The following is a 25,859-nucleotide window of genomic DNA, read 5'->3' on the forward strand; positions in this document are numbered from 1 at the left end:
CAACAACAAAGAGACACAAAACAACTACAAAGAGACACAAAACTACAACAAAGAGACACAAAACAACAACAAAAAAGAGACACAAAACTACAACAAAGAGACAAAACAACTACAAAGAGACACAAAACAACAACAAAGAGACACAAAACAACTACAAAGAGACACAAAACTACAACAAAGAGACACAAAACAACAACAAAAAAGAGACACAAAACTACAACAAAGAGACAAAACAACTACAAAGAGACACAAAACAACTACAAAGAGACACAAAACAACGACAAAGAGACACAACGTGACCAAAAAGACTCATTTCGAGTCTCGTTCAGTCTGTGTAGGGTCGGGGTCTTTACGTAATCCGTCCATGGGTGTTTGTTTTGTGGAGTGTAGACCTGGTTCTCAGTCCACAGCAGCAGCAGCACTTGATGGAGCCTGGAAGTCTTTTACATCCGGACTGACTGTGACCTCTCCCTCCATCACAGTCCAGGCACATCTGACCCACTTCGGCCTGTATCCTGAGTGGATGACCTTTTGTGTCACGTGACTCTGTGGTTTCCTCACGTTACCTGGCACCTGTGGGTTCTCCAGCTCTAATACAGGCCCTCAACATGAAAATCAGGTTCAACATGTGAATGAGTATCTGTTGTTGTGTCTGTGCCAAAGCATCATACATGCCACGGGTGTTTCACATAAAAGCACCTGGCATGAGCAGGGAAGTGACGTTGGTGCTGAAAGACTGATTTACTTTCATTTTCTTCACTTTCCACACTCGCTGCTCCTGGATTCACAGACCGTCAACATCCGCTGACAGGTAAATCTTTTTTAAAATCATCTCCAACCAAACTCCTTTATAACTCTGATATGAAATATTACAATCTCCTGTGAAAACTAACAAAAAAGCTGCTCAGTTTTCAGCTTTGTGGCGACACATTTTTCAGGTGATCAAAAATGTATTTTGCTTAAGAAGAGGAAGATTTTCTGAAATCATAAATGAACAGTTAAAGGGCAGATTCAAAGTTTGTCAAGTCTGTCTTGACACAACAGTCCAGTGCCCACGTCAACAGTGAAACTTGTTTTTCTTGCTCTGATCATTAAAGAATTTCATGCAATTTCAGTGTAATACACGAGAGACAAAAGCCTCAGTCGTCAGTCTGTGGATAAATAAATTCCAAAGGTGACCTGAAGCCAACAGGAAGTTTCAGCGGGCTGAAATCAACAGGGTGTCGTTAAAGTTTCCGTCTTTTTCGTACCAGATTGTGACGGACAGTGTTTACCCGTTGAGACAAAGTGAAACATCCTTTCATTCCTTAGCTTGTCTGAAAATTTAAAAACACATGGGTTTCAGTGGACAGCTGTGATTCATGTTATAGACTCTGCAATCTTGAACAGAAGTTTCAGCCAGCGGTTCCAGGCCGATGTTGGTAGAAGTCAGCACAAGTTGTATGATGTGAGTATGATGTGCTCTGATTAGTATAAACGTATTTAGGAGAAGACAGAAATGTAAAAGTGAAACAGTTTATAAATGGTTAATGAAACTGCAGTGGAATAAATGACCTTTGCTGACTCTCTATCAGAAACATGCGGAACGTTTTCATGAGTGTGGGTTTGGTTTACTGTCAGATTTCACAGAAGCCCCGCCCACTAACCTTCACACAGGTGTTTTATTTGGATGCTGTTTGTCTTGGCGTGGCGTGAACACAGAGACAGACTCAACTGCTGCACAGATTCATACAGTTCCAGCCTTGATTGTGAAAACTGACTGTTTCAGAGCTGAGATTCAGCAGCAGGAGAGAAGTGGTAAAAGTCTAGAGTACGACCAAAACCCGACTGAAGTTCTGCTCAGACATACTTTATTTGAGCAGATACCGATCCATTACATTTGCCTGAATGGGTCCTAATTGGCTCCGGACGTCTGTGTTTAGACTCAGATCTTCCTGTAAATATAAGAGAAATGTTTGCGGCCTTTCTTGGCTTCCGTACCCTTCAGTTCAGACTCGGCTTTGAAGTTCAGCTCAGTTCATTACGTTTCAGTCGTCGCTAACGGTTTCTCCGTCTCCACAGCTCATCATGGAGAACGTGGAACTGATCTTGTCTCTTTGCTACACAATCTACCAGAGGGTTGAGAACATAAAGTCCAACAAGGAGCGCTGCCAGCGAGTCGCCCAGAGGGTCCAAGACCTGGAGGCACTGGTCCTGACCATCAAACAAAGGGGGCCGGGCCAAATCTCAGCCCCTGTGCACCAGGCTCTGAAGGACCTCATCGTCACTCTGAATAGTGCCAAAGAGATAATGATGACATTCTCCCAAACTACGGGTTTTAAGAGCTTCCTGAAGTCCAGCAACCACGAGGAGAAGTTCTGCAGGATGAACGACAGACTCAACGATAACTTCCAGGTCCTGTTCGGAGCGCTGCAGGTCGAGCAGGGCAACATCCTGCAGAAAGTCTACGAATGTGTGGCGAGACCGGAGGAAGAGCGACCTCTTACCAGCCCCATAGCCCCGATGCCTCCCCCCACGCCTACAGCCCCGATGTATCCCCCCACGCCTACAGCCCCGTTGCCACTTACCATGCCTATGTCTAACCCCATGCCTCCCATGCGTCACCCGACACCAGTGTATCGCCCTGCAGCTCCCACACCTGTGCAGTACATGGTGCCCCCCCCCAGGCCAGTGTTCGTCCGTGCAGCTGCCATGCCTGTGCGCTCCATCATGTCCCCCGTGCAAATGTACAACCCCGTGACCATGACTAGAGCCGTGACCCAGCTCCCTCTCTCCACCGCCGTTGTCTCCCAGCATGTCGCCACTACAATGTACTCCGTCCCTACCTCCCCCACCACGGTCCCCATGCAACTCATCACCCCTGTTCGCCCCGTGACTGTTTCACAACAAAATGCATCTGTAGGTTTTATCAATTCGTTTTTACGTTAAAACAAGAGAAACCGGCTCTAAACTAAGTGTTTTAAAGTATTTCTGTGACGTGTGAGGACAGAGACGGAAGGAAGGTGGGACCGGGACTTTCTCTAGTGTTGCAACCGTCCTTTTGTTTCTCAGGAGACACGCCCGTTAACCCGTTAACTAGTGATGACATCATGTTTTCATTAATGAACTAACCAGTATGTGAAGAAGGAATGAATTAAATTAAAGCTCCATATGTTCTTCTTCTTCTGTTTTATTTGAAGTGTTGATCCATCAGAAGATATAAAAACCATCTCAGTGTAGTTTTACATCTCCTCTCTCAGGCTTCTCTCTGGAGCTCTAGTAACAACAGGTCTGTGAGCCAATCAGAAGAGAGGAGGCTCTGAGCCTCTCTTCTGATTGGCTGACTGATTTCTGAGTGATCCAATAAAAATACAGCAGATTTCAGGTAAAAACACTCAGAGAAACCAAATCCTGCAAGGTTTGGATGGTGGGTCCAGGTGGGCGGGGCTTGGTGACTGCTTTGTTGTGACATCACAAAGTTCCAGAAGTCCTGACGGCTGGTTTTAAGGCTCAGTTTCTGAATACAGGCTGTGTGCATTTCTCTGTGGACTGAGGCTTTGATACTTTCACAGTATTAATATAGAAGCTAGAGCTGATCTATAATCACACTACACATGGACACAGACCTTCAGACTATATAGATCTTTAAAATTCAGATTCAAATCATCATATTTTAAAGTGGCAATTTTACATATCAGACCAAATTTTACTGGATAATCCAAAGTTATGAAATCACGTTTATTAATATATTTATTGCTGCTGATTATTATGAATAATTTTGTTGACAGAATTAAACCAACATCAATATTTATTAATTTATTATGAACAGTAAAGCAGATTACAGTGTTTATGAAGCAGTCATACCTCGTTATCAAGAGCCAGAAAAGTAAAATATGCTGAGAGGTACACATGAAACATAACAAGTGATGATTTTAGGATATTAATATAAAAGTATTATTTGGATGTTTACATACAAATTATGAGTAAACAATGAAGCATGTCTGGACTGATGTTAAACATTTACTAAGCTCGTCTTCACTGCAGAACACAGTAGTAAGCTCTACTTTCATAGGCGATTTTTGACTCCACTATTTGCAGTATGTCTTCCTGCTCGGCCATTTTGTTCTCCTGCTCAGCCATCCTCCTCTCCTGCCTCGCCAGCTGTAACTCCTGCTCGTCCAGCTTCTTCTCCTGCTCGTCCATCCTCTGCTCCTGCTGGATGTGCAGAGCCACGGACAGAGTCACAAAGGTGTCGGTCAGACTTTTGTTCAGGTTCTCGAACTCTAGTTTGTAGTCGCCTGATTTCATGGCGTGCTGCAGCTTGTGTGCATCCATGAATTTTCTGATCAGCTCAGCGGCCGATAACACGGCCTTGTCGAGTTTCTCCAGAGCATCCTTCATGTCGTCAGAGAGTCGCTCCGGCACTTTAAGTTGGATGAAAACCAGCAGTTTCCCCAGGGCTCTCAGTCTCTGCAGGATGTGGGGACACTGCTGATCGTTGTTCTTCATCCTGTCAAACAGGTTGTAGACGACCGTGAAGGATTTGAAGACCTCCATTGTCAGCTGGTGAGACAGGAAGTCGGTTAGCTTTGAACGAAAAATGTACCGATATTGATCAGGCGTGAATGGCAACTACGATTCTCGCTGAGGCGAGTTACATTGATTGTTCTGGTGAATATGATCGGAGCATCATGAGCTGAGTTTGAGGCTTTAAGAGAACCATACCGAGCTGTAAGAGCTACAACAGGAAAGACAAAACTAATATTCTGCTTCTTTGAAATCTTTTCTAATATAATGTTGTTTTCAATGAATAAATATACACTTAAGAAAACACATTCAACACACATGCTGCAAATACTCACAACACGACCGGAAGTGTTTGTTAATACTTGTTGTTCAATGCTATTAACTTCAAAAAGTCACAAAGCATTGAACAAGTGCGTCCCAGCCTGGTGCATCACTCTTTAGTGTCCCCTGGAAACTGTAGTGTATTATCCACTTCATTTCTCTTTTATCTTAATAGTCTAAATGGTTGTATGTTCTTCCTTTATGTATGTCTTATTCCAAAGTTCAAGAAGGGTGCCAACTATAATAAATAAAAACTACAAATATGTCCCGATTAACACACAACAGCTAGCCACCATGCTGAAGATAAAACCTTTCGCTTTATGAGGCGATGTGAACTTCATTCTGGTGCAACTTTCCAGACAGACTGAAAGGTTTGTTTTCAGTGCACCAGTCCAGATGCTGGTTTTTCCCAGTTTGCCCAGTGGTCGAAGACAACATGTCCGGTACTCACTGGTCCAGAGTACGAGCTACTAGAACTTGACCCTGACAAGTTTAGAAACAGAGTCTTTAAGACATAGTTTGACACAGTTTGTCCAGAGCAGAAAAACGTCACTGTAGAAATGGATTAAGCAGATTTCCCTGGCTGCCATAGACGACAGGTAGAAGCTGCTATTGGTCGTAACATTGAGCCTCGTTCTAATTAAAAGGTTAAATAATATATCAAGAGGAAATGGTAACTTACCGTAAAGTGGATACCATGCAAGCTGTCGGTAGTAATCCAGGTATATGTGGGAGAAAGCTAAACTTTCATTTATATCCTCTAATGTAGGTCAGCTGATAGGTTATCATCCCTCTCTGCTGTGGCGTCATTCGTGTTCTCTGGTCAGACACATTACAGATCTATACCCAAGATAATTAGACTCCTTACGTCCACACCCATCGGACACGAACAGGGTCAGCCTCATTTAGGCTCCAGAGACCATCACAGGTCTCTGCAGGTCTCTGTCTGCAAGTCTCTGTCTGCAGGTCTCTGTCTGCAGGTCTCTGTCTGCAGGTCTCTGCAGGTCTCTGTCTGCAGGTCTCTGCAGGTCTCTGTCTGCAAGTCTCTGTCTGCAGGTCTCTGCAGGTCTCTGTCTGCAGGTCTCTGTCTGCAGGTCTCAGCAGGTCTCTGTCTGCAGGTCTCTGTCTGCAGGTCTCTGTCTGCAGGTCTCTGTCTGCAGGTCTCAGCAGGTCTCTGTCTGCAGGTCTCAGCAGGTCTCTGTCTGCAGGTCTCTGTCTGCAGGTCTCAGTAGGTCTCTGTCTGCAGGTCTCAGCAGGTCTGTCTGCAGGTCTCTGTCAGCAGGTCTCTGTCTGCAGGTCTCAGCAGGTCTCTGTCTGCAGGTCTCTGTCTGCAGGTCTCTGTCTGCAGGTCTCTGTCTGCAGGTCTCAGCAGGTCTCTGTCTGCAGGTCTCAGCAGGTCTCTGTCTGCAGGTCTCAGCAGGTCTCTGTCTTACACAACTACAGTTAGATAATCTAACTGTTCATTGATCATTGATCAAAATACAGTTCGTTTATATCTTTACTGCTTTATTGTAACCTTCATTAAATTACACTTCAATAAAGTCACATCGTTCACTGAGGTCAGGCGTGTGTCTTCCCAGCTCAGACCAAGCAGATTTTGTTCGCAGCTGTCTTGTCGCCCTGCTGGAAAAAAAAAACAAAAAAACAAAAATGAAACTTAAAGGTGAAAGTAAATTGTTGCTAGACTAAAATATTTTATGGATTATTTGGACTGGACAGTGATATTAATATTGAATCACTGAATCTCTGCTGCAGCCTGTAATCTAAAGCGTTCCCTGTTTGGCTTCACATCTTGTTACCAAAGTTACTTCTTTCCAGTCAGTTGTCTACAGCAGGGAAGTTTGGGCCCTGTGATTATGCTGTGTCACACAGAATGATCTCTGTGTTTGATAATCTGCTGTACAAATACATTTGCCCTCTGTTGGAAAAATGATGATACTTTATGACTAGATAAACATTGTTATCGTCAAATGAATCCTGAACATGAAACCATATGAGAAATATCAGAGAGGAACAAAGTTCCTCCAAGATACTATGCCCACAGGTTTCTTATGATAAACATGTATCTATGTCTGCCGGGTGCATAAATCCCCCCCCCCCCATATGCTCTGTACATAAATCCTGTGTGAACCTTGTATTCTTTGAACATTTGCACTGCAAGCTCTTTGTGTGTAACTTGTTCCCTCACTGCAAGAATAAATATCCTACTCTTGTGAATTTCAGAAAGCGCTCCTGAGTTTGTTTGACAATTTTCCTATCACCATCACTGCTGCACCCTTGACCCCGGGTGTTTCACATGAAACCAGCGAGCCTGACAGATCATTAATAAAAGAGTGAGTCAGGACGCCTCTAGAGCCCCCACCCCACCCCACCCCGGTCATCGTGCAGTAAGTTACAACACTTCTGTGGAAAGGAAAAGTAAAATAAATCCTGGGTGTGTCAGCACTGAGGAGCGAAAACAAATCTCTGAGGGGGGAAGGACTGTTAGTTCCTAGCAGCAACAGGAAGTCTGAGCAGCAGAGGGAGGAGCTGAAGGCTACACAGCTACAGCTACACCGCCTTTTCTCTTCCTCGCTCAGCTCTCACACAGAATACACGTCCGTCCAGACCGGCAGCTGTTACTGACTTCCACTTACAGGTAAATTATGGTTTTGTTTATGATTAACTCTGCTGATAGCTCTTCACGTGTCCTCTGGTTGGGAGCACAGCGAGTCATTTCTCTACAGCTGATATACAGTTATACTGTATAGTTCCTCACAGTTTTCCCAGAGAGGAACTTTCCTTTCCTGGTGAAAGCGACACAGAGGAAAATAGTTTCCAAAATGAATATCACTGCTGAGGAGAAGCTCCTTCAGCATCTGGGTTTCGGGGGGTTAATCCGCTCACATGACCAAAGTACAGTCCTTTTGAACACATTTGTACACGCTCTGAGAAGCTCAGGATCTGCAGACAAACAAGAACTCAATTCACACTTTACGTAGTGTAGCTTTAAATGGAAATGTGTAAGAGTTATAGATCAGGGTTTTTACAGAACACCACTTTGTATTTCAAGCACGTTTTCACTGAGCAGCTTGTTTCACTTCAGAACACAGGGATTCACTTGTCGGTCTGTAACAACTTTAAAGCCAAAGGATTTGTAATAAAAACAAGCAGTGGAAGAAGTTCTCCTTTTTAAAAATACTAATCCATTCATTCATATGAAAATGATGAGTAAAAGTCCTGCATTCAAAATCCTACTCAGGTTAAAGTGCAGGAGTATTATCAGAAAAATGTACTCAGCGTGAAAGTAAAAGTACTGGTTATGCAGGGAAATGATGCATGTGAAAAATACTTTTTTTTTTTTTTTTTACAGTGGAGCTGGTTTAGTCAAGTTGTTTCTGACCGAGATGATGGGATGATGGAAGAGGGAAGAAGAAAAACTTCCTCTTATCTTTTAAAAAATACTGAATAGGAAGAAAGTGTCTCTGGCCCCGCCCGTCTCTAGACAAGGGGCCCAACCAGACTCTTTTTGGAAGAGGAAAGACCGATTTAATCTTTAACATTGTGTTGTATTTTATAAGAGATCAGTTTCATATATCATCTAGTCTGTGCACAACTTACTCTGAAAAGTAGTTAGTAACTATAGTTTTAAAGGTCCCGTATAATCTAAAGGTAGATGTCCATGTGTTGAAGGCACGAATCTGCAAAGTGCTTCACTTTGCAAGAATTCAGCTCTTGAGAAGCTTTTCATCTTCAGGCTTTAAGAGGCGAGGCGAGTTACAAAACCAGACATGTCCACAGACCTGACGGACCTGACAGGGTGGTCACCAGGAAGCACCAACACTAAACCTCTCAATTCCTCCTTGCTGTAAATCAGTAAAACTGTCGCGTCAGAAAACTTTCAATAACTGCTGAACAGTGAATTTTCTTTCTTAGGTTTTGTTCTTTAGGAAACAGAGAGACCTGTCTCCCTGTGACACTCCCAGCCTCGGGGTGATGGACTGTGAGTTCTGCTCTCAACATGAATCTGTTTCAATCGCCGATTTTATGCTTTAACTCTGAAACCAACCTCCCTTTTCTTTAAATATATTCATCCTGTCCGGTGTGGGCGTTAACGTGGTTTAACTTTGTGGAACGAAGTGTTAATTTGTCTCTCCATGATTTCTGATTTCCCTCCTCTGTTGGTGACTCTCAGCTCCAAGCCTGGTTCCTGCCGAAGATGTAAATGATCACAAATATATGGTTTTCTTTTTCTTTTTTAAATGCTCCGTAATTTACTAAAACAGGTACTCAAACTGGGAGAAATAGTGCTATTTGTCTGGGACTATTTTCAGTGCTGGATTAATCCACATTTGGTGCTTTAGTTTAGTAACCACAGCCAGTCTCAGCTTCCTTAGGTGAGTCAGACTTGCGCAGTATAATCCAGGTTATTTCAGCTCAGATAACTGTCCTTCGATCAGCTCTGACTTATTTCATTTCACTGCTATAAGTTCATTTCTTGTCTGTCTTTCCAGCTGATCATGGACTACGTGGAGCCCATCCTGACCATTGTCTCAGAGATCTACACGCTGATCCAGAATGTGAAGGCCAATAAGAAGAGCTGCCGTCGTGTTTTTGGCCGAGTCCAATCCCTGGAGCAGCTGGTGAAGTCCATCCAACAGAGAGGGACAGTCCAAGTCTCTGATGACGTAGAAAAAGCCCTTAAGGAACTCAACGGCGTTCTGAAATCAGCACAAACAATCATAGATAAGTACGCCTCCTCTAACTGGGTGAAGCTCATCCTGAAATCCAGCAGCCACAAAGAGGAGTTCATCATTGTCAATGAGCGCCTCAATGAGACCTTCCAGCTGCTGTCTGGAGCTCTGCAATTGGAGCAAGGGAATGCGCTGTACATGGTTTATGTAGAGGTCTCCAAAAAGAAGGACGATGAGGATGCCGGGACAGAGGACGACGCGGAGCTGAAGGACTGTGAGCGAAACCGATTTTGACTGGTTTTGAGTTGCACACATAGAGCGGAAGAAATATAACTAGGAGTCAGAGTGTGTTTGCCTTTGTGTCATCAGTTGTGTTTGTCTGTTCCTCAGTGCTCCTGGAGAACATGAGGGAACAGCAAGAGAAACTGGACGCCATCAAAAGCGACGTGGAGAAGCTCATAGAGATAAGTGAGTGCACCAAAACACAATCTCTGCATCAGTATTGTTAATACAACAAGTACTAGAAGCTGCAGCAGTTGTAGCTGGCATACTAATAGGACAATAACTAATCGTAATGACATTTAATCCACTGGTATTTTTTTAGATAAATGTATTTATACAGGTTTTGAAAACGCCCTTAGTTAACTCTGAGTTGAGGGAAACTCATAAAAATAATATAAAACTGATCAAATTATTGCACAATGACAAAGTTTGTCCGTAGATAATCCAGGAGTTGCCTTGTGTATTTTCACAGTGAATACGCCCCGCAAGGCTGAAGACAACCAAATGATCAGACAAAGCGATCTGCAGTACGAGAGAAAGCCCTTCATGAAGACAGCAACCTCAGAGGTCTACAAGGGAAAGTATCATGGATTCGAAGTGGCCATCAAGAGATACACGGAACCTGTGAACAAAAGCCCAAGGTCTGTGCGACACTGCAGGACGATACCGAAGCAAAATACAGGAAAACTTGTGTCGTACCTGTATAACGTTTAGATTTTTTATCTGATTTTTGAAGCTTTAGGCTTAAACTGACCCGTCGCGTGTCTCTGTTTTCAGGGAGATACGTGCTTTTTTCGAGAGGGAGGTTAAAACCATGAAACAGTTTCAGTCGCCCAACATCCTGCGAATGTATGGCATCTCTGTCCGGGACGAAGACGGTGAGTAGTAGTGAGGATGTGAATCAGCCACGTAGCACAGTTACAATAATAAATAATGCAATGTGTCCCTGTGATTGCCTGTAGGACCCAACCCTCAGTTCCTCGTTGTCACGGAGTACTGTGAGCTGGGAAGTCTCCGACAGGTTCTGGACTCTAACGTTGAACTGTCCTGGGCCAAGAAAGCTCAAATGTGTCTGGACGCAGCACTAGGACTCTACCAGTCAGTCTATACTAATTAATATGTCAAATTTAAATGTGCAAAGAATGACTCTTTAACACTTTCACAGTATTAATATAGAACCTAGACCTGTATATATTATATGGAGCTTTAACATAGATCAGTATAAACTGTACCTTCATCGTTTTTGCCACTAGATGGCAGAGTTACTATGATATCCAGAACTACAGATGAAGCCGATAATTTATTCACTAATGAGTATCTCTGTTTTGTCTCAGACTGCATCACACTGGAGAAAAAAGTAGGATTCATGGATGCATCACCAGCAGCAAGTTCCTGGTGGCTGAGAACTACAGGGTCAAGGTACTGAAGTCAGTGCATGCTGGGATTGCCTCCAGCCAATTGAATGGTGGTATTCAGGGGGTTGAGGACAATGTATTAAGTCTCATACGGTGTTATTTTTGTTTTTTGTATTTGACAGCTGGGAGGTTTTGAGCTGGCCAAAACAGAGACGTCATTGAAAAGGTCGAAAACTGTCGAGAGCAGGTCCTCGTGCTACGAATCTCCTCAGAAGCTCAACGACATCAACTACGAGTACAGCGACAAGTGTGAGATATACAGGTCAGATACCAGACAGGGATCAATCTATACAGCTGCACAACACCTACAGTATATCATTTTTAAAATGATGTGAATTATATAGTATAAATGAAACACTAAATATAACAAAATATAACAGTGGTTCTCAAAGCACCAGTCTTAGGGATGGGATTTGTTTCTATTTTTTAATTGTACATTTTATTGACATTTTACCACATGAAAAAGCGAAGCAACGTTTACTTTACCTTCATTTCTGTCAAATATCTAAACTGTAAAAATAAGCAGGAAACATGAGAATCACCACATTTAAAATGTTGCTGTTGCCATTTTTCTGCAATTAAGGCCATGACAGCCAACAGTTGCCGGATGTTGAAGAAAGTTATATTAATAAATGCTCATCGTTTTTGTTCACTTTGTAAAAACTCATCAGGTTGGCAGTTCTGTGTGTTAATACATCATCAATAGAGGGACATAGCTTCCTTCCAAGGGTTATAAATGCTAAGAAGTCACATGCTAATAAGTTGCTGCTGCTAAATCAGTTGTGGTCCTGATGTTCTGCAGCTGTTTTCCAGAAGGTATCTGGTTTCTGATGAATAAAGGAGCTAAAAAATCTATTCTTATTTATGGTTTATATAATGTCTTAGTACGTGATTTATAAACCATGAATAAAGCCATTACTTGCAACTGCATGAACACTTTATAATGTTTGACTTATAAGTAAGTGCCACTAAATGTGTTAATACAGACAGCTGCTCAGAGTAGCCACTGCTGACAGTTGACTTCATAGAGATTCAATAATGAATTTTATAATTAAGCAATGAAACCAACCTCACCTACAAATGTTGTCTTTCAGCTTTGGTATCGTCCTGTGGGAAATTGTAACTCGTAAGATCCCTTTTCAATGTGAGTATCTGTCTGTGTCTCAGTATGTTGAGCTGCCTGGACATCTTCACCTTTCTCCTTCCTGTCCGCAGAAGCATCAGCATTACTCTCACGTGCTGACAGTAAACATATCAAACAAGCAGTATGGAGGAAAAAATATCTAAAAATCAATCTATTCAAAAATATTTACCATGAACTGACAAGGACACTGTCCGGTCACAAGGCAGAGGATCTATTAAGGAAAGAAGCCTGAATGCTAAAGAGGATCTTTGCTTCAGTGCACACCTGAGGTAGTGTGTAGCCAAGGCAGCAAGCTAGTGTGCACTGTGCAGGTCGGGAAAGCGTTGCTTAGCAACAGTTCAGTGCCAGTCCAGTTGTTGTTGGCGTAGCCAAAACAAACAAATCATAATCTGTAGCTTATTACTGTTAAACATGGCGCTCGTAGAACTGTTGTATAAAAGCTAAATCACACTGGAGGATGTGTTGTACTGAATATCAGCGCGGCTGTGTGATATCGCTAAAGTCATTTGCTCGTTTACTTGCTAATTTTCCCTCTTGACGCTTAATACGGAAGTTTAGTTTCCGCATTCGTCTACGCATGCGTGTAATGTGTGCGATATCATAACTGATCTCAGAACAGTAGAAGCTGAGTCAAGGACAGTTTAACGCGTTAACGTGGCTATAGCTAATCGCCCATTAAAAGTCCCAGGATTATCCTGCAGAATAAAAAAATGACTATAGAACATTTCACTTAAATGTTGATGATGTGTCTTTGTCTCTTTTCTCCAGTTTGTTCAATTGAACAAATCGAACAGAAAGTGTGTAAAGAAAGATCTTGCGAACCGTTTCCTGACGACTGCGTTGACTGTCCTGAAGCGCTGCGCAGGCTGATCGATGACTGCCGGGAGTACGACGGCTTCCACAGACCAACAGCTGGAGGTGAACCAGTCACCCCATTTTAAAAACTGTTTACTTTGTAAGAAATCATCTAAAATAATAATAATAATAATAATAATAGCCAACTAACATCATGGTAATCTTTCTCTTCTACAGTGCTGGTGGACGAGCTGCAGGTCCTGGTGGCGCAGTTAAAGAAGCAATAAAAGTCTTCAACCTGCCAGTTCATCACAAGTATTCAGGATTTCTGAAGGTTGAGAGGAAACAAAATGTTTAAGTCATAAAACTAATCTATAGATAGATAGATAGATAGATAGATAGATAGATAGATAGTAGTGGTAATAATAGTTAATAAACATTCATAGTTTAATAGTTCAATATATGACTTTGCATAAATCACCAAAAAAAAAGGTTTATAAGGCACTAAAAGACTGAATGTGACTCTGGTGTAAGCTGCTGGGTTCCTTCTCCTGCATCTTTTTACAGTTGTGGTGTGTTGTGTTTAAACAGCTGTAACTGAACATGTTTTTTTAAGTGAATGTATTTTAACCTGTTAGAACAGGTAGCTGGTAACTTGGATTCCTTTGGAGCTGGTAGTAATTTCAGGGAACTTTGGAGAAGCCATATTTACCAAGAAAATGCTGTGATTTCAACAGAGCAGCTGTATTTTATAGCATTTATCAACCACAGGACAGCAGGCCTTCACTACCTTGTAAATCCTCTCTTTGTAAGTGAGCCGTATTTAAATCTCACACATGCACCAAACTGTTTCTCAGGAGATTTTAACACCAGCTCTGGAGACTGCTGTAACTCCATCTCATCAAACTGAATATGTCTCCACTTAGTGGTGACAAACGTTACGTTTTCATGCTGTTACAAAATTGTGTTTCATGTAATTTAGCCTTTAGCTTTGACCATTGAGTCTGTGAACAAAAGCAGTGTTTAATGCAACGTGACCGGGTTTAAAGGCTGAAATGTGTCATTGAATAAGATTCAGTCTTCTTCACTCAAACTGATGAAAAGAGAAACCACAGAGGGGGAGTTGTATTCTTATTTTCAATAAAATTTCTTATTTTAACCCAAGTTGCCATGAATTGTGGATCTTTTTATTGCTGCCAGTTTCTGTTCCCAGCCTCCTTCTCCTCTCACTAGACCCTTAAAATGAAGGTCATTTTGCTCATGATGTTACTTATCTCATCACTTTTCATGATCCGTAGTTTTCCTTTTCTACATCTTCCATTTATTAAATTTTAGTGTGAGTATGCGGGCTAGTTTTTGTTCTTTGACAGATAATTTATTATTACGACGGAGTACTAGGACCACATTGAGGAAATAAACAACCTGAAATTTCGTGAAAAAAGTCATAATATTATGAGAAGAAAGTGGTAATTTTAGGTTACGTGTTTTAGAGGGGAAATATCAAAGGAGCAGCAGGGTTCACCTGTATACATAATATTACTTTTATCGCAAAATCACGACTTTATTCTCATCATATCATCACTTTATTCTAGAAATTTCTGATTTCTTTTTTTCCTCAATGCGGCCCTCATACTTCTAACAGTTGCTTCTAATATTTTGTCCACATTTATTATCAATGAGAGAGGCTAACTAACAGAAGCACTTCTCTGTATAATGCAACACTTCATGATTCAACAGCACCACAAACTGCAGCCTCTTTTATGAACATTATAAGCTTCATGGAGGAGGATTTATTGTAGGATTGATTGTTGTATTAGATTACTTTAGTTTTAGTTAGGTGTTCCTAATAAACTGCCAACTATGTGATGAAAAATTGAGTATCACATACAGAACATCACATCTGCAAAAACGATTTATTGTGAAGCTCTTTATTTTGTATGGACAATACTACAAAAAATACTACAATTCAAAATAATAATTGGACACTCTATTGATTCAATACAATACAAACTGTAGAAACCTGTAAAGCCTTAAATATTTTTCCTTTAATATCTTTGTTTTGTTTCATGGTATCCCTATGTATATAGATTGGTTTTCTCCTTTTGTCCTTATGAAATTCTTTTTTTAAAACTATTTTTGTTTCATCATCCTTATTTCCTTTTAATGTATTTATTTTATTTGCATATATTGTCCATATTTTACTATGTATCTTATTTCAGAAGTTATGATTGTTTCCTCCATTTTCAATGTTTAATTTTGCAGTAAGATGAAATGGAAAATGATTTGAATAATAAAACATTGGGGGGGGGGGCATCACATCAGAAGAAGAAGAAGAAGAAGAAGCAGCAGCAGTGTTTCTGAAACAATGAGAGTGTCGTTCATCTTCGCAACATACGATCTTTGGCTGTGACGTCACTGCAGGATGGGGCGGGCAGAGTGCACTGGCGCCGGGAGATTCGAGCCCTGACCGCGGTCTCGAGTTAAATAACACCGCCGTGTGAACTGGAAGTAACCCCTAATACCCCCACAACACGACCGGTTTGATCTGTCCCTTTGCCGCGGAGCCATGTTGTTACCTGCTGCGGTGTTTCAGAGCGGGATCAGCGACTGTTAAACCTTCCATACAGGTCGGTGTTTGCTCCTGACCGCGCTGCTGCTCCTGTGCACCCCGAGCAGAGCGCAGCCACGTCGGTTTCGCTAACGAGCTAGCCGAGCTGACTCATTTCTAAAGCTTATTTGTAGTAACAACACGACAGTTTGTAAGAGCAGCGGATATGAATGTGCTCACCTCAGTGATATATCAATATAAGCTAATTATCGTCTGTCACAACCTCTCAAATGCTAATGCTAACTTTAGCTCAACCGCCCGTGGTTACCAGGAGATAAAAGCAGAGGATACAAATATAATTATTTCCTTATGTCTTTCTATAACAATGCTTATATGTTGATGAGCTATATCAAAAATGAATAGGACTAAAGTTTGAACTGAGTAAAAAGAGCTGCTATTAGCTTTTATTGCCTGGAGGCCTTGGTGACCTCGGGCTGTAGTTCGGTGTTTAGCCGGAGAACGCACCACCTGGCCCCGGGGGACACACCGGGAGATATTTAGCATCACAGATAAGAGTTAGATCAATATATTTTAAAGGTTACATGTTGGACGCTTCAGTCAGATCGTGGCAACGTTAGCTAACTGGTTAGCATAACTTTCCGGTTGTGTAACTGTTAACTTTGTGCAGCCAGGTGGGTGTCTCCACTGTGAGAACACCTGTGAAGGTAGACTACTCAACAGCGCTGTGAGCAGGTGACAAGCTGGTTATCTGTTGAAGATTTGGGAATTATCTTTGTATATGTAAGGTGCAGTTAACCCGGGCTAAATTAGTCCCAGCTCTACTTTGCAGTGGAGGATCCTGGAGCTTCAGGTGATCATAGATCATAATACCTTAAAGTGCTACCTGAATTATTTGATAGTGACCTCATTGAACCCAAAAGCAGATTTTTGGTCTGCCCCCTGTCTGGTTGTGGTGCAGTGCAGATCAGGATCGACCAAGCAGTGGTTAAAGACTGTAATGATAATCTTTATTTACATACCACATTTCCGAGGTCACAGGTCACCATGTGTGGAAACATTTAATAATACTGCAAATAAAGGTGTATAATAAATATTGCACCATACAAACAGTAATGCCAAATCAAATACCTCCATGTAAACACACAAAAAAATGTATTTATTTATTTATTATTATTTATTTATTTATATATAAAAATAAAGTTTTTAAAGGCAATTACGGAACTAGCTAAAATGTGTTTATCATCCAAAGCCCTGCCTTTCAAATGTGTGGTCACCTCAGATAACAAGTTTTGAGGAAGGAATAGCAGGCAAAGCCGCTTCTGAGGATCTCAAGTTATGAATGGGAACATATTGGGGTAGAGAGGTCACTAATGAAGGATGGTGCAAGGCTAAAGCCATTCACGCCTTTACAGAACAAGATGGGAATTTAACCCACAGCCTTGCTGATGTGATGTGCTGTCAGAGCGGAGACTAACAATCTAACCTCTGTTGTTTCCCACTGTACAGATGGAGGCTATGGAGGTAGACTCCCCTATGGAGATCCGAGGAGGAGGCAGCGGGCAGCCCGAGTCTGCTGCTGCAGGTCGGGCTGGGGACGCCGGCGCACCACTCGTCATCTCAGATTCCGGCAGCAGCACCGAGGTGGACGAGGACGATGATGACGGCGACAATGAGGGAGGACAGGCGGCGGCTCGGACCCCTCCCAGGCTCCCCGCAACCTGGGCATTTAGTCAGAGGGCGGTGGGCAGGACTGCAGCTACGCAATCAGCAGCTCAAGGGGCGCCCATACGGAGGAGACTCAGGTACCCGGAATTAATCCACAAAGAAGGCTTGTTTTGCAGGAAGTTCTCCACGGTACTGGCATCCTGTCCTGCCTCAGACTTGAAGAGTGACTGCAGGATAACAGAGAGCTGGGTAACGGCTGGTGGTCACTAATGGGGGGGGGTGTTTTGGTATCTCAAAAGGTGTGAAGACTGGTCAAGTGTGGGAAGGTGCAGCTGGAGATCACTGTGGGGGCGGGGCAGTGGCACTTAATACGTCTTTAGCATTTGCATACTAATGGTCATGTGCTCTATTTTCCCGTGTGGTGCAGTTAACAGACTGGTGCAAAGTGGGGAGAGTAGAGTCCAGATCAACATGGTTAAAATCCAGAGTGACGGTCACAAAGGGGGCGGGAAGTTGAGACTGTAGCTTAGCAACAGTGGTGTGTATCGTATTGCAGTCACATGTCGCTGCCTCATCAGCTGATGGTGGATGTAAATACTGATCAATATGGTGGAGGAGAAGTCCCGTTGTAAATAATATGGAGGCACAGCAGTGGTTAAAAGTTCAGTGTCCAGGCAGCAGAGACTCCTCCACAGTTACATGTCTGGGATTGCACCATCCTTCATTCACAGAAACTTCCATCCCTCTCCACCTTTCTTCTTCCCGCTTGGTGTCTTATTTCCCCAAAGACTTCACGTTCCCCAAGACGATCGGTCTCCTCCTCACTCTGACCTGCTGTTTTCAGAGAAACAGCTGTAACAAGCCTCTGTCCTTTATCTGCTCGGCAGCAAACAGCAGATACACTCAGTCAGAGAGCAGCTGGTGAGCCAGATGTTTCCCTCAGGAGCTGGTGGAGACCAAACACAGAGCTAAGAGAGAGGGAACACTGGACTGATCCAAGCAGCTGTTTGCTGACTTGAAATGTGATGACATGTGATATGATGAAGTCAGTGCTAAATATATGTAATGTATGGTTATAATATTATAATATGATAATAATATTTATTCTGTGTGTGTGTGCGCGCGGTGCTTCAGGCAGGGCCTCAGGGTGCACTACCCCAGCCAGACTGCAGCGCCTTCCAGAGGCTTCCCAGACTTCCTGCTCCGAGCGCCGGCTGCCAGCGTGGCAGAGCCGGAGTCCGGCAGCACCACGGAGGTCAGCGAGTCCGACGAGGAAGACGAGGCGGAGGACGAAGGGAACGAAGGAGGCACATCTGCCGCTGTGCTGCCCGTCGACGCTGCCCCGCCCGCCAGTCCTCACCTCAATGCCTCCACCCATCACACACAACCACAGGATGCCGGTTCAGCCAGTGAGTAAACTCGATCTTTACAACGCTGCTGTCATCGTCTAATACAGGTTTTATAATGAAGCTGCAGCTGAGCTCGTGTGTATTTCATGTTGTACTGTGGTATTTTCTCTCTTCAGACTCTGGTGCAGCTGCAGACAACGAGAGGACAGAAGCTCAACATCAGAGCGTCCAGGTAACATTCAAACCTTCACACCTCACTTCACGCTCCAGCTCCATTCATCATATTCACGTCCAGTATTTTAATGCAGAGAACTGGAACTTTTTCTTATTGCTTTAAATGGAATATAGTCTCTTTTTAATTGTGTGGAGAACTAATAATGAGGTAAAGGTTAAATTCTGGAACATGTTGCAGGGCAGTTGAACTTGTTTCTACTCTTGCTTCACTGTTGAGTTGTAGGTGTCCTCATGTTGAACCTGTAGTTTCAGTAGTTGCATGTGCTCGGAGTCGTTGATCATCAGTGTAGATTTAACCGCCGTCATCTCCGTCTGCAGTTGGTCCCGGCAGCCTCGGCCTCCACCCAGCCGTCTCAGGGTGAGGAGGGCGAAGGCGACACCTGCACCATCTGCTTCGAGTCGTGGACGACGGCCGGCGAACACAGACTGTCCGCCCTGCGCTGCGGACACCTCTTCGGCTTCACCTGCATCCAGCGCTGGCTGAAAGCTCAGGGCCCGGCCGCTAAATGTCCACAGGTCAGTGAGGTCACTGCATGTAGCGGGCAGCGGTATCAGCCCTGTACCAGCCTGATGGTTTTCATTATTTCTCTTTTAGTGTAACAAGAAAGCGAAGCGCTCAGACATCGTGCTGCTGTACGCGCCAAAGCTGAGAGCGCTGGACAACTCTGAGCAGGAGAGCTTAAAGAGGTGAGTGATGCTTTCTCCGCCAACTCAGCAGATCTGGAGACGTCCGGCTGCTGTGGTGGAATAAGATGACGAGGAATTATCGCTGTTGAAAGAAAAGTCAGAGGAGACGCTACAGATCAGTTTGACCAGTCAGCACGGCGGCGAGCAGCTCACTCTTTCTCCCCCGTGTCTGTGTGCATGTGATGACGCTGCTGGTGCCTGCACTTGAGTGTGTCCTCTCAGGAGCCAATCGCCTTTCTCAGCAGGTTTACCCGTGTTTAAATAACCTGCTTATACCTGCTGTGTGTGTGTGTGTGTGTGTGTGTGTGTGTGTGTGTGTGTCTGTGTGTGTGTGTGTGTGTGTGTGTAGGACTCTGGAGCAGGAGCAGTCTCTGAGGAGGAAGGCTGAACTGGAATCAGCTCAGTACAAACTCAAGCTGCAGGTCGTCGCCAACAAATGTGGACAAGTGGAACAAGAGCTGCAGGTACCGACGGTTTCCTTTAACTGTGATGGGGTTTGACAGCGATTCGAGTTTGGATTATTTTCTTTTTCTAGTTGTTATTCAAATCATTAGCTCAACTTTTGATTTGAACAATATTCTCTTTTTACATATTTAGATGTTTTATAAGACTTCCTTTAAATCACCTCTTAAAACTCTTTCTTTCATGTGATGTTGTCTATCGTTGCTTCTGATTCGTTTGTCAAAGCACATTTTAATTTATGTTCTAAAGGTGCTGTATAAATAAAGTTATATTATTATTATTCTATATTAACACAAACAAAGAACAGGTCACTTCAGAGTCAAAAAGGACGTCCTGAGCTTAAAATCCTCCTGAGCTTAAAATCCTCCTCTTCTCTCCCTGGTTGTGCAGGAGCTGAGGGCTCTGATGGCTCAGGCTCGTAGAGGCTCGGCTCCCTCCTCCTCCTCCTCCTCTTTCTCGGGGTCCGCCTCCCTCCTCGGTTTGTCTCAGAGGGCCGACGGCTCCAGGACGGCTCAGTACAGCTTCGCCAAGGCGGTGTTGGTGTCTCAGGCCGGAGGCTGCAGGGTGTTATCGTACTGCGAGCCTCTCAGCTGTCTGCTGGCCTCGCAGCCTTCCCCTCAGCCCACACTGGTCCCAGGTGAGTCTTCTTTCACTCCGCTTCATTAGCATAAGTTTTCCTTTAGCGCCACCTTCAGGCCAAAAGGTGTATTTAAAGCCGCTTCTGAAAGCTGGAGCCTGAGGAGAAAAGTCCCTTCTCCAGAGGCAGCAGCTTCTGAGGCTTCAGGAGAACGATTTGAGAGAGCCGATAGTTTCAATTCAACATGTGCTGAAAAACCTCCAGGTAGCTCAGAGAGACATTTCCTACGGTGGCCCTGAGAGCTCAGCTCGCTGCAGCTTAAATAAAACCACATGTAAAAAGACAAAACACACATTCAGGAAACATCTTCATCAGTTCACAGATACTCACAACACAACAGAAGCGTTTCCAGGGGGACAACAAAAAGTGACGGACCAGGCTGGGAGCCTGTGCATTGTTGTGCCAGACGTTATTTTTAGCTTCATTTTCTCAAACTAACGAGCAGCAACAAATATTTTATTTCAACTCGGATCAAATTTCACCTTCCAAAAGGATTTTTTTTTTTAATCATAAATCAAAACCCTGCAGACACAGAGCCAGATGTGGAGTTGAGCTCTCAGGGCCACCGTACATTTCACCTTTTCCCACATTTTTATTCTCATGGCTTCTTTCCAGCATCCAGTCAGATTTCAAAAGGCAAATGAAATAAAATAAAACGGCTGGACTCATCCTGTAGAGAGACTTCCCTCCTCTGTTCTGACTCAGGTGTCTGTCTGTGTTCAGGTTGTGGGGTGAAGAAGGTGAGTGTGGTGAACATGAAGGCGAGTCACTACGTCCCCATCCACAGCAAACAGATCCGAGGTCTGTCCTTCAACAGACAGAACGACAGTCTGCTGCTGTCCGCCGCTCTGGACAACACCATCAAACTGACCAGGTACGCACGCCGCAGCCGCCGGTGACACACCTGTCTGTCATCAGGTGATGGGAATGAGTGAGGAGGACTGACTGTGTGTGTGTGTGTGTGTGTGTGTGTGTGTGTGTTACAGTCTGCTGACCAACACAGTGGTTCAGACCTATAATGCAGGTAAACCCGTGTGGAGCTGCTGCTGGTGTTTGGACAACAGCAACTACGTCTACGCCGGCCTGAGCAACGGCTCGGTGCTCGTCTACGACACCAGAGACACCAGCACGCACGTCCAGGAGCTGCAGCCGCTTCGCTCCAGGTACACCACACACACACACCACACACACACACACACACACACACACACACAGCTGTACTCTACAACATCAGGCCAGTGTTTTCAGGTGAATTGAATTTTTGGAAACTCCCTGATGTCTCCAGGTGTCCGGTGGCGTCTCTGTGTTACGTCCCAAGGGCGGCGTCCAGCTCGTTCCCCTGCGGAGGGCTGATCGCAGGGTCCCTGGAGGGCGGGTGTTTCTGGGAGCAGGTCAGCGAGGACAACTACAGGCCGCACGTCCTGCCGCTGGAGACGGCCGGCTGCACCGACATCCAGGTGGAGACGGAGAGCCGCCACTGTCTGGTCACGTACAGGCCGGGTAAGATCCAGACCCTCCGAGCTGCTCAGACCCACACACCCGAGTACAAGGTCAGCTGGTCTGAAGCGTCCTCGTCTCTTCCCCACAGGTCGCTCCAACCCGTCTCTGCGCTGCGTCCTGATGTCTCTGACCCGGGCGCCACAGCAGGACTCCGCCCAGCTGCCCAGCTGCTCCTGCGCTCCGGTGCAGACGTTCAACGCCGGCTCGTCCTGCAAACTGCTCACCAAGAACGCCGTCTTCAGGAGTCCAGACGGAGCGGGGACGCTGGTCTGTGCCGGGGACGAGGCGTCCAACTCCACCATGGTCAGTCCTCTGTGTGTGTGTGTGTGTGTGTGTGTGTGTGCATGCGTGTGTGTGCGTGCGTGCGTGTCTAAATTAGATCAAATTAATTAGATTAATTCAAACAACCTAATGTTGCTTCAGAACTGTCTTAAAATTTAATTATTTAATTTTATTATGTCATTTTTTAAGAAGTTTCCTTGAAGTATTTTATATCTTATTTTATAATTTATTTATTAAGAGAATAAAGTTGCCTTTTATATAATTTTTTTTTTTTAATTAGTTTATATTGTGTGTTTCTTGTCATTTTAAATTGCCTAATCATTATCTAAATTTTTATTTATTTATTTTTTTGCTCTTAAAAGATGCCAAACCATTTTATTTTCACTTTTATCTTTTTTTTTTTTTAATTTCTATTTTATTTTTATTTTTATTTTTTGAAGTTTTTTTTCTGATTTTTCATTTTTGGATGAACAACGTCGTCTGTTCCTGTTTGTTTATTGTCATTTTAAAGAGCATAAAGTTCCTATAAATTAGATTTAAATTACATTATTTTAAATTGCCCAAAGCTGCCGAAATCTTTTTTACATTTACTTAATTTTTGTTTGTTTATTTGTTTGTTTATTTGTTTTTCATTTTAAGAACATTCTAAACATCCTCTTCCTCCACCTCTGTCTCATCTTCCTCATCATCATCTTATACTCCTCTTTCTCTCCCTCCTTGTCCTGTCTTTGTCTGTCTTCCTCCCCCTCCTCCTCCTCTTCCTCAGGTGTGGGACGCCGGCAGCGGCTCTCTGCTCCAGAAGCTCCCGGCCGACCTGCCGGTGTTGGACATCAGTCCGTTCTCGGTGAACGGCGAGCACTTCCTGGCGTCGCTGACGGAGAAGATGCTGAAGCTCTACAGGTGGGAGTGAGCCGCTGGTTTTGATCCAGAGAAGAAGAAAACAGACACGGTCGGAGCACAATGAGAGGATCCGACTGCGCTGGAAATCAAATGCTGCTAAACTTTTATCTGTACGTTTACACACAACAAAACAAACCAGAGGGATCAACCTGTGGAAACATTTCAAATCCTTCATTATAGCTTTTAGTTTCTTCTTCTTCTTTTTTTTTTTTTAAACCAAACATCCACATTACCGCAACTGGTGACCTTTGACCTGCACAGAAAGCAAACAAAGCGTCCGTCAGGTGTAGGATAAGATGGTTTACACGAGTCTGAGGTCAAATTTTTACCAGGTTCTGATTCGCTCAGTCGGCTCACGTCCTGCTGAAGTGACGAAGGTGGAGAAGGTGATTTCCTGTCGGGCGAGAGCAGGTGTTTTCAGTCAAGATTAAAGTGAAAACTTACTGGAGGAAAACTGTCAGTCCTGCAGTGAAAGGACCGACATGCCCGTGTGCATGTTTGCACGTCGTGGCTCTTTAACTTCACATCATGTCGACTTCACTTTGTTGCTGGTTGTTTTCAGGCTGTGCAGTTTGGGAATGAATCAACAGACTCGTGGAACTTGTTTGACTTTGTCTAATCCATCAAGTCGAGGCTGCAACCAGCTGCTCCTTTCATTATACGTTAATCAGCTGATTTACGTCTCTAACTCATGATCAGAAACAACAAAACATGAGCAGATTGTCACATTTCAGGAGCTGGAAGCAGCAAATATTTGTCAAAATGTTTCGTCTTTAATCAAGTCCACACAGATCTTTCTAACTGCTGCATCAGAAACAGTGTCTCCATTACATAGTTCGTCCACCAGAGAGCTCTGACGTTCAGCGTTACACTGTCAAATGTTCCACTCGCCACATAACGACAACCGGATGATCAGGTTTAAGAGATCTGTATCAGAAAATCCAGTTATTGGTTGTTGCTCTGTTTTCACAGCTGTAATGAAACTGCGACGTTTCACTGAGATGGAAAACACAAATCAAGCAAGTGGCAAGAGTCTGGTATTAAATGTTTATATCATACAGAAAGAAAAAACATCAGGATTTCTACAGAGCAGCAGTTCAGTCCTGATGTGAGAACAAGTTCGTTAAAGGGTTAAAATCAGGTGAAACCATTCAGGTAAACCTTCAGGTAAAGTGAAGGAGCAAAGAGACCATCACCACCGATCATTTTACTCATCATATTATCAGCTTTTGAATTGATTTCTCTGCCAATGGTGTGAGTTCATTTGCATGAAAACTACATGCAGATGAAAAAGCAGGAAGTTAATGAGAAACATCGACATGCTCTGAGGTTTGAAAATAAAAACTGATGCTATGATTTGGAAAAAGAAATACTGTCTGTGTGACTGAAAACACCAGAAGCTCGCACCAATTGCTCGTGTTAAAAAAACAGTCATGTGACGCTCAGGTTTTCCTGTTGTGATCTGAACCGATCCGTCGCCTCCAGATCCTCGAGAACTGGTTTTAAAAATCAGTTGAAGCGACTTTGCGAGGTCGGATTTCAACAGGATCCCAGCTGAGTCACAGTCGAGCAGGACTTCACCCCCCCCTCCTCCTCCTGAGCGTGTTGGATTTTGTTTAGATTTTAAAGGTCACGTCTCTCAAACAGAAGGAGGCTCCACACTCGTTTCTTGTCTGATTTCAGTCTTGTTTTATTTCCACTCCCTCTGAAGCGGAACATTAAGTGCCAAAGGACTCTGCTGTTGTTGAACTTTTTACTTTTCCTGTTGTAACTTGTGTATATATGTATATTTGCTACCAACTGTTTGAGTACGACGTCAAAGTTAATAAAAATTATTAGTTATTTTTAATCAAAGTTGTCAGAGTGGACTGATACTTGAACTCCCTTCGGATTTTTACTGTTTTTGTGAGAGATCTTGTGAATTTAGCATCAACGCTGCAGCTCACAATTATTTTCATTACTGATTAATGGAGAGAAATTGTCTGCAGATTAATTATTATTAATCATTATAAAATGTCAGATAATTTCTAAATTGATTATCATTAAATACTGTAAAAGTCTTTCATACAACTTTAAATGCAATAAATTTTAAATAAATTAATTCATCTTTTAAAGATAAATAAGAAATAGCATCATTAACTGACATTTCATAACATTTTAACTTTTTTGCATTTACTTGGAGATGTATTACATTTTAATGTAGCTATAATACTTGTTAAAAATAGTTCATTTATAAATAGATTATTTTGAAATTAATTTAAAGGCAATAAGGAAATTTTGTAAAGTTTTATTTTATCTTTTTTATATTTACATAGTTTTTTTCTTACATTTTAAAGTAACTATAAGAATTGTTTAAAAAAGGTTGAATTCTAAATTGAGTATCATTAAACACTGTAAAAGTCTATCATACATTTGTACAATAAAACATTAAAAATAAA

General features: G+C 43.1%; 4 protein-coding genes across 6 annotated transcripts; 3 read left to right on the plus strand and 1 right to left on the minus strand.

The window, feature by feature from the left end:
• Positions 1-731: 731 nt before the first annotated feature.
• LOC111665394 (uncharacterized) lies at positions 732-3,161 on the plus strand. 2 transcript variants are annotated; one of them, XM_023420381.2, is made up of 2 exons: positions 732-811; positions 2,062-3,161. In XM_023420381.2, exon 2 carries the CDS (start codon positions 2,068-2,070, stop codon positions 2,926-2,928), a length of 861 nt encoding a protein of 286 aa, XP_023276149.1. In that variant the 5' UTR covers positions 732-811; positions 2,062-2,067; the 3' UTR covers positions 2,929-3,161. The 2 variants fall into 2 exon arrangements, with proteins under 2 accessions (XP_023276149.1, XP_023276150.1); XM_023420382.2 differs by lacking the exon at positions 732-811 and adding an exon at positions 841-1,447.
• Positions 3,162-3,767: 606 nt separating this feature from the next.
• LOC111665396 (uncharacterized) lies at positions 3,768-6,055 on the minus strand. The gene is made up of 2 exons (XM_023420386.2): positions 5,510-6,055; positions 3,768-4,542 (listed from the first exon to the last, which is right to left on the minus strand). The coding sequence occupies exon 2, from the start codon at positions 4,534-4,536 to the stop codon at positions 4,015-4,017; it is 522 nt and encodes a 173-aa protein (XP_023276154.1). The 5' UTR covers positions 4,537-4,542; positions 5,510-6,055; the 3' UTR covers positions 3,768-4,014.
• Positions 6,056-7,306: 1,251 nt separating this feature from the next.
• LOC111665393 (mixed lineage kinase domain-like protein) lies at positions 7,307-14,300 on the plus strand. Of its 2 annotated transcripts, XM_087177730.1 has the most exons (12): positions 7,336-7,465; positions 8,743-8,809; positions 9,321-9,774; positions 9,891-9,968; positions 10,255-10,423; positions 10,560-10,660; positions 10,745-10,880; positions 11,117-11,201; positions 11,320-11,459; positions 12,292-12,341; positions 13,110-13,259; positions 13,374-14,300. In XM_087177730.1, the coding sequence occupies exons 3-12, from the start codon at positions 9,327-9,329 to the stop codon at positions 13,421-13,423; spliced, it is 1,407 nt and encodes a 468-aa protein (XP_087033856.1). In that variant the 5' UTR covers positions 7,336-7,465; positions 8,743-8,809; positions 9,321-9,326; the 3' UTR covers positions 13,424-14,300. The 2 variants fall into 2 exon arrangements, with proteins under 2 accessions (XP_023276148.1, XP_087033856.1); XM_023420380.2 differs by lacking the exon at positions 8,743-8,809 and having other exon boundaries at positions 7,307-7,465.
• A 1,269-nt stretch (positions 14,301-15,569) lies between these two features.
• On the plus strand, positions 15,570-25,275 carry rfwd3 (ring finger and WD repeat domain 3). Its single transcript, XM_023420378.2, has 13 exons — positions 15,570-15,763; positions 17,212-17,507; positions 18,505-18,779; positions 18,896-18,951; positions 19,272-19,469; positions 19,549-19,640; positions 19,990-20,104; positions 20,493-20,739; positions 21,463-21,613; positions 21,726-21,902; positions 22,025-22,239; positions 22,328-22,542; positions 23,288-25,275. The coding sequence occupies exons 2-13, from the start codon at positions 17,212-17,214 to the stop codon at positions 23,429-23,431; spliced, it is 2,181 nt and encodes a 726-aa protein (XP_023276146.1). The 5' UTR covers positions 15,570-15,763; the 3' UTR covers positions 23,432-25,275.
• Positions 25,276-25,859: the final 584 nt, after the last annotated feature.

The sequence above is a fragment of the Seriola lalandi genome, unplaced genomic scaffold, assembly GCF_002814215.2.
Source record: "Seriola lalandi dorsalis isolate HSWRI2012SDOR001 ecotype SW California unplaced genomic scaffold, Sedor1 jcf7180002054638, whole genome shotgun sequence".
In the NCBI taxonomy this organism is placed as follows: Eukaryota; Metazoa; Chordata; class Actinopteri; order Carangiformes; family Carangidae; genus Seriola; species Seriola lalandi.

Bases quoted from the DNA above. Each gene is read 5' to 3' on its own strand.
- LOC111665394 (XM_023420381.2), top strand. From the start codon at position 2,068: ATGGAGAACGTGGAACTGATCTTGTCTCTTTGCTACACAATCTACCAG.
- LOC111665396 (XM_023420386.2), bottom strand. From the start codon at position 4,536: ATGGAGGTCTTCAAATCCTTCACGGTCGTCTACAACCTGTTTGACAGG.
- LOC111665393 (XM_023420380.2), top strand. From the start codon at position 9,327: ATGGACTACGTGGAGCCCATCCTGACCATTGTCTCAGAGATCTACACG. The intron at 9,775-9,890 runs GTGAGCGAAACC...TCTGTTCCTCAG, and splicing joins CGACGCGGAGCTGAAGGACT to TGCTCCTGGAGAACATGAGG. The intron at 10,424-10,559 runs GTCTGTGCGACA...CTCTGTTTTCAG, and splicing joins CCTGTGAACAAAAGCCCAAG to GGAGATACGTGCTTTTTTCG.
- rfwd3 (XM_023420378.2), top strand. From the start codon at position 17,212: ATGGAGGCTATGGAGGTAGACTCCCCTATGGAGATCCGAGGAGGAGGC. The intron at 19,470-19,548 runs GTCAGTGAGGTC...TTTCTCTTTTAG, and splicing joins CGGCCGCTAAATGTCCACAG to TGTAACAAGAAAGCGAAGCG. The intron at 20,740-21,462 runs GTGAGTCTTCTT...GTCTGTGTTCAG, and splicing joins TCAGCCCACACTGGTCCCAG to GTTGTGGGGTGAAGAAGGTG.